This window comes from Mus musculus, chromosome 10 (assembly GCF_000001635.26).
Source record: "Mus musculus strain C57BL/6J chromosome 10, GRCm38.p6 C57BL/6J".
Lineage (NCBI taxonomy): Eukaryota > Metazoa > Chordata > Mammalia > Rodentia > Muridae > Mus > Mus musculus.
In genome coordinates, this window is record NC_000076.6 from 80,401,258 (window position 1) to 80,408,815 (window position 7,558).

A 7,558-nucleotide genomic window follows, 5' to 3' on the forward strand; every position below is an offset into this window, starting at 1 on the left:
GTGACAGTTATGAAGTGCTGGAGATGGACCAAGAGCCTTGTACACCCTAAAGGAGCTCCATCCCTAGCCGTTTCTGATCTTGACAACTTTCCTGAGTTTATCTTACTGTGTGAATAGGTCAGAGCTTGCGCTCAGGTATGATGGTGTGGTGGTTTGAATATGGTTGGCCCAAGGAGTGGCACTATTAGGAAGTGTGGCCTTGTTGGAGAGTGTCACTGGAGGGGTGGGCTTTGAGAGACCCTCCACCTAGCTGCCTGGAAATCAGTCTTCTCCAAGCTGACTTCTGATCAAGATGTAGAACTCTTAGCTCCTTCTCGGGCACCACAACTGCCTGGATGCTGTCATTCGACCTTGATGATAATGGACTGAACCTCTGAACCTGTAAGCCAGCTCCAATTAAATGTTGTCCTTATAAGAGTTGCCTTGGTCATGGTGTCTCTTCACAGCAGTGGAAACCCTAATCAGATAGATCACAAGAGTTGTACTCAGCTGTGTGTGCCCCAGGCTACCCCACTCCTGACCCTGCCTCAGCCTTCCAAGCATGAAGACAGGGTTGTCCACCCTCAAGTCACAGGCTCCACTCACTAAGTGGCTCCAGCAGCCCTCACTTCACCTTCTCCCATTCAGCATCTTGAGGAGCTGGAATGTCAGGCTTGCACCCCAGGCCTAGGGAAAGAGTTATGCTTATGAGTATTTAGCTTACACGTCTTGTCTGTTCATCATGTGTGCCTGATGCCCATGAAGGCCTCAAGAGGATATGGGACTGACTGGAGACACTAGGTGTCAGGAATCGAACCTGGGTCATTGAAAGAACAAGAGTTCACAACCCCTGAAATATGAGATATCTCTAGCCTCTTCTGTGGTGTTAATTTGTCTTGACACCAGGTCTTCAGTAGCCTAGGCTGGTGACCTGGATGGAACTCTTGGTTGTTTTGACTTGACACCCAGAGTGCTGGGAAGAGACGTATGCAGGATTTTTTTTTTTTTTTTTTTTTTGGTTTTTTCAAGACAGGGTTTCTCTGTGTAGCCCTGGCTATCCTGGAACTTAACTCTGTAGACCAGGCTGGCCTTAAACTCAGAAATCCACCTGCCTCTGCCTCCCAAGTACTGGGATTAAAGGCGTGAGCCACCACCGCCCGGCTTCGCAGGATTTCTTAAGACAAGAAATCACTTAGTGCACACTGTCTGGAAATCTGACCATACTGGGTTATGAAGCACCGAGATGTATGTGCTGGGTTGGTGACAGCAGTTTTACCAAAAGGCTGTGGCTGATCTGGCACAGCTCTTACTTAGCATGCAAGAAGGCCCAGGGGCCATCCTCGGCTCCATGAACACCAGGCATGGCAGTGGACAGCTGCATGAGCACTTGAGAGACAGGGGCAGGAGGTTGAGAAGTCTAAGGTCAGACTTAGCTATATAGTGAGTGTGAGGCCAGCCTGGGCTATATAAGAACTTGTCTTAGAAACAAACAAAACCAGGAAGGAAGGAGCCCTGCTCTAGCTGGGTATGGTGGCCAATAGGGGCCGTGAATACTACTTTAAAAGCATTAAAGCTGGGAGTGATTTATCAGACCAGCTGAGAGAAAACAATGTGCAGTTTCCACCCAGAAAACACTTGAATGTAGTGTAAGGGTTTCTGCTTGTTAAAGACTCTCCCAGACGTGCAAGTGCTGGGGGCTGAGACGAATTTCCCTTGAGCACGGAAAGCCTTGAGGAAGATGATGAGGAAGGAGCCAGGCGTCCAAGGCATAAGAATAAGGTTTAATGCTGCACCCATCAAGGCAGCCCTAGTGTCTGTCAACATGGAAGCTCCCTGAGCGGTGCAGACCTCTCCAGTGTCCAGCTTCCTCAGTGTCTTCCACAGGACTACGCTGTGTCTGAGGCCTCGGCACATGGTACCTGGGGGAGGGGACAAAGGGTGAGTAAGCTAAGCACACTGAACCAGCTCGGGCAGCCCAGGGCCTCTGAGCTCTGGGAGTGATGCCAGCAGTGTCACACTACAAGGCCCTTGTCTATAAGATGGAGTGAGAGGGTTGGAGGAGCAATAAGTAGGTAGGAAATGAGTTCCATCCACCCCCCAGCAGACATGCAAAAAGTCAGGAGGCTCACTGGCCAGTCTACCTAATCCAGGAGCTCCAGTTCAACAAGAGACCTGTATGGATGGATCTGGAGAGGTGACCTGGGTCCAGTTCCCAGCAACCACACACAGCAGCTCATAACCACCAGACTTCAGGTCAGATGCCCCCTTGTGGCCTCTGTGAGCACTGCAGGTACAGCCCCCAAACACACACACAAACATGAACCTTAAAACACAAAGTGGACAAGCTAGAGAGATGGCCAGTAAGAGCCTGCTGTGAAAGGACCAGGAACTGAGTTCAAATCTCCAGTAGTACATCAAAGCTAAGCATGGCTATATATACTTATAGTCCCAGCACTTTAGGGACAAGGCCGCAAGAGACAGGCTGACCCTGGGAAGGTGCTGGCTAGCCAGGACCAAGCCAAAGTGGCACATTTCTGGTTCAGTGAGAGACTCTGATTAAAGGTGATAGATAGTAGAGACAGAGGAAAGCTCCCATCTCAGTCTCTGGCCTCCCTATGTGTGCATGTGCACATACATACTTGCACATACACACATATACACAAGTCAGGTGGTCTAAATAGGACTGTACTCTGGGCAACAAGCTACCAACATTAGCAAAATAGCCAGTTTGGTGTGGTTTGATGGGGACACAGTGTTGCATGCCCTCAGCATGCAATGTATTCCAAGAGATACAAGGAACAAAAGAGATGATGGCAAGGGACAAAAGGAATTCCTGCTTAAGGTCCAGGCCACCCCAGAACTCCCAATCCATAGAAGTCAGGCCAACACTCAGACTCACCATCGAGGCCTGTGGTGGGGGAGGGGCTGCCTAATCGTCCTTCTTAAACTTGCCGTTGATGTAAGGCACCCAGTCCAGGATCAGCCGCCAGTCCGTGGCCCACACCAGTCCCACGGCACCCACAGTGCCCCACATGCCGGCTGTGGGAATCCTGGTAGGAAAGAGTGAGGCTGTTAGACTCTGCTGGTAACTTAGCCTTTGAGAACCTTCTCCCATCATATCCCATGCTGATGTCAGTCAAGGGCCCACAATATTCCCTCGACTTTGCAGGGCAGGAGGTCCTGCATAACCCCCACCACCAGACTTGGGAGGCTGAGACAGGAGGGCTGCTTTGAGTTCAAAACCAGATTCACAGGCCAGGCAGGCTAGCACTCACCTTTAACCCCAGCACTTGAGAGGCAGAGGCAGGAGGAGGATGTCTGAGTTCAAGACAGCTAGGACTACACAGAGAAACTTGTCTCAAAACAACAACTACAGACAAAACCAGCCCAAGCTACAGACTGAGATCCTACTTGAAAAATAAAAACGTGGTCACCAGGCACAGTGCTCACACTATAACCCTAACCCCAGCACTCTCTCGGAGTTTGAGGCCAGCTCAGAGGGAAAAGGCCCCCTGCTACCAAGCCTGTCATGGTCACTGGAACCCAGGTCGTAGGGAACCCACACTTTCAAGCTGCTGTCTGACTTCCATGCACATACTGTGGCTGGCACTGGTGCCAACAAACACACAGACATGACATATAAAATACAACACACACACATACATGACATAAAAACCAGGGTGGAGGGGAGGCTGTGGCTGTTGCTCAGTGGATAGAGAGCTTGCCTGACACACAGGAAGCCCTGGCTTCCATCCCAAGCACATGAACCAGGTGCGTTCATGAGTTCAAGGCTATCTCTGGTCACAGAGAGAGTTAGAAGCCTGCCCCGGTTCCATGAGACCTACATGAAAGTAAAACTAGGAGAGTGCTCGAGGCACGGGTTGGGAACTGAGCCTGGCTGAGCTTGGCCGAGCTGTGCCTGAGTCCTTGACTCTCAGCACAGCCATTATTACTTTTTGCCTAGAGTTTTTTGAGACAAGACTCAATATGCAACTTAAGCACACCTAGAACCTGTGATCCTCCTGCCTCAGCCTCCCAAGCCTTTGGATTACAGGCATGCACTATCACGATGGGCAACATACTGTGGTAAACTTGTAAACTCCTGTTACATCGCATATGTGACCGTGACAGCTGGCACTTGGCTTCCGAGGACTGGATGTCAGTGAGATTCTTGTCTCAGGTGAGTGGGAGTTGGGGCTGATTCATCAGAAGACCCTTCCCTGGGCAGCAGGACCAGGCTACTGGGGGCAAAGTTCATCCGCTGCTCTGTTTGGTTATGCCCAGTGGGACCATGTGGATACTGCTCTGTTTGGTTATGCCCAGTGGGACCATGTGGACAGTTTGTAGACAGCCCATGAATCTGAACTACACAGAGCACCAAGATACCAGCCACTGAGCAACAGTGCCAGAACCTTACCTCCTCTGTCCCCTGCTAAGACACCCAGAGTGTCACCTCCAAGCCTCACACACAAACGGAATCTCCCACAGGTGAGCCCTCTCCCTGGCCTCCCAGCAGGTGTCTTCTGTCTGATCCATGCCACCCTCCGCTGCGGCCACTAATACCATACAGCCTACCCAGAAGGGTCAGTCATGGTATAGCTATACTCATTCATTCATCATTCATGGAGACAGGGTTCAATGTACCCTACCCCGACCTGGAATTCACTATGTATCAGAGGATGGCCATAAACTCCTGGCTCTTGCCTGCCACCACCCCACCCCTCTACCCCCAGTGCTGTGACAACCCCTGTGTGGCGCTGTGGATGGACCCTGAGCACCATCTTCTGGAGACTTCCGGCACCTGTGCGTGTAGTACCGGTTCTATGTACTACACGCACACAAACCCACACATATACATATAATTGGAAATAAACTATTAATAAAAATTAAACTGGAGAAGATGGCCCTTTTCCCAGAGATCCCAGGTTCAATTTCCAGCACCCACATGCTTCATAACCATTTCTAGCTCTAGTACCAGGGGAGCCGATGGCCTCTTCTCGCCTACCTGGATACTGGGCACGTATACGGTACACAGACACGCATGCAAAGAAAACATTCAGGTGAGGGTGGGTGCCCGCTATTCTAGCGTTCAAGAAGTGTGAGGCAGGATGATTGGTGGGAGTTCCAGACCAACTTGGGGTTACAAAAACACTGTTTAAACGAAAAAACGAAGTACACGAAAGACTGCAAAATCAAAGCCAAAGGCTGCAAGTCGCCAGGCTGCACGTCGGAGTTCCGAGCCGTAGGAGTCCAGGGTACCCACCCAGAGCCGCACACAAGGCTACCCAGGTCAAGCTGGGGAAACCCAGGCTTGGAGCACCTCAGACACCGAACGAAGGCGATTGCAGCTTAACCTCGGAGCTTCCACCTGCACTGTGTCCCGCAATACTCTGCCTGTTACAGCCTCAGGTTTCCCCAGTCCCCAGAGCACACGGTGGAATGGCGGGTGACCTCCTCACCAGTTTCTGGCCAGTTCCCGGTAGCGCGGGCCTAGAAACCTGCTCAGCATCGCTGCAGGGTCTCAATACTCAGGGTCACCCCGTTCCGCTGCCCTGGAGCACTACGCATGTGCAGACGTATAGCGCATGCGTGAAGGCGATCGCTCCACCTTTTCCGGGGGTGGCGCCGAAGACATTGACATCTACTTCCGGGGAGGAGAGAAAGACGTTACTGATCCGCTTCTGTCCTGGTTCTGTGGTTGCAGTGGATCCCAGCAGTAGCTCCATGCACACTGGAACACCGGGGATGGGGTGGGGAGAGTGTGTGTGACTTTGACCACGTAGTACTAATCTGATAATAACTTTAATAATACACATACTTAGGTGTTTTTGATATGGGGGTCTCCTATATTCAGGGCTGGCCGTGAATTCCTCAGACTCCTGCCTCCACCTCCTAAAGTGTAAGCCTGGGGTAGACAGGGAGTGCTGGGACTGGACCCCAGAGCCTTGGACACGCTAGAGGAGCGTTCGTCCCACTGAGCCACAGCCCTATCTTTGATCAATTTAAACCAGAGGAACTTGAGCACAGACCCTGAAGGGGAAAGGCTCGAGTTGGGCCACACCTTTGAATACATTTGAAGTTGTCGGTGAGTCGCTGAGGGACTCCAGTCAAATGGCAAGTGCCCTCTTAACCTCCATTTGCTTGGATTTTTGCAATGGGACACCTTTGGTGCACAGGCTGACTCTCATTGGTTACCCTCTCTGCTTAAGTCCCTGCTTTGCCTGATCTCCCAGAACAGGCACATTTTAACTACTCAGCTAACCCACTAACTGCACCCCTGACTGGCAGAAAGAAGGCGGGCACATCCTCAGATACACATCCCTCCGGAAGGAGCCTAGATAGAAGGTCTGTCCCTTGTTACTTCAGCCTCACTTTTGAATGGTCAGCGACTGGCATATGGGTGTCTGCGGAGCCCTGGACCCCACAGGCCCAATGTATGTAGGTTCAGTTATGCCACTGACCTTAGCCAAGAACCAGACCACAGAGTTGCTACATCAGGGGCGGGCCTTATTACTAGGTTGGGGGTTCCATGCCCTTAGGATTGTGGAGCAAGGAAAATTCTTTGCCCTCAGGAGACCATGTCCTCTGGTTGACACAAAAGGATATCAGGCTGAAGAGACAGTTCAGTGGGTAAAGTGTGTGTCATATAGCATGAGGACCACATAAACCATGTGTGGTGGCCCACACTTGTAACCCCTGTCAACATAGGATGACAGACACGGGATCCAAAGGCTGAACTACTCTGGTCACCTCCAGGTTCAGCCAAAAGCCTGTCTCAGGTACGGCTAGGAGCACTGCCTGTTCATTCATGTTGGGTTTGGTTTCCAGCACCCACATGGCAGCACCCAGCCCCTTGTAGCTCCATTTCTGGGAGATCTGATGCCCTCTTTTGACATCAGAGCCTGCACACACGTGGTGCACAGATAAATATACAGACAAAACATCCCATAAACTTTAAAAAAAGCAAAGCTGGGTATGGTGGCCACGTGTTTAATGCTTAGGACTGGGGAGACTGACAGACCTGGAGCTGAGTTAATACCAGCCTTGCCAGCATGGCAAGCTACAGGCCAAACACACACAGTGCAACCTTAAAAAAGGTCATAAGGCAGAGGGCCTCAGTGGTAAGTTGCCTGAGGACCCAACTTCATAGAGATGTAGCTACACTTCTGTAAGTCTAGATCAGGGAGATGGAGACTGTCAGAGGGTGGCCATGCACCCCCGGGCATAGGGACTCACAGCCACTTGGGCCCAAGACAGGTCAATTGCTTCCCAAAAGCCTGAAGTCTGGGTGATCCCACACTCTCCTGCCTGTTTGCCACTAAAGCAGAGATAAGGCAAGGCAGTCTTGTATTCATTCCAGCTGTTCCTCCCATGGCTTCCAGAAGTGGCAGGTTCCCGAGCCAAAGTGGTAAACAGATTATTTGCCATAACAAGGCGTTACCATGGTTCCGAACAAAATCTTCCTCACTAGAGGCTTTTGAGGTGTTTCAGGAAGTGTAACTTGTGGGGACAGAGGTCAGCATGGAACAGGCATGAACAGTGTTGTGGTGTGTCCTGGTGGTCTCACCATTATCCTACC

General features: G+C 51.2%; 1 protein-coding gene across 1 annotated transcript; it reads right to left on the reverse strand.

The window, feature by feature from the left end:
* Positions 1-1,739: 1,739 nt before the first annotated feature.
* Positions 1,740-5,564, reverse strand: Uqcr11 (ubiquinol-cytochrome c reductase, complex III subunit XI). Its single transcript, NM_025650.2, has 3 exons — positions 5,439-5,564; positions 2,879-3,029; positions 1,740-1,898 (listed from the first exon to the last, which is right to left on the reverse strand). Exons 1-2 carry the CDS (start codon positions 5,486-5,488, stop codon positions 2,909-2,911), a joined length of 171 nt encoding a protein of 56 aa, NP_079926.1. The 5' UTR covers positions 5,489-5,564; the 3' UTR covers positions 1,740-1,898; positions 2,879-2,908.
* Positions 5,565-7,558: the final 1,994 nt, after the last annotated feature.

Coding starts and splice junctions, on each gene's coding strand:
- Uqcr11 (NM_025650.2), bottom strand. CDS start 5,488: ATGCTGAGCAGGTTTCTAGGCCCGCGCTACCGGGAACTGGCCAGAAAC. Junction 3,030..5,438: donor CGGGAACTGGCCAGAAACTG/GTGAGGAGGTCA, acceptor CTTTCCTACCAG/GATTCCCACAGCCGGCATGT.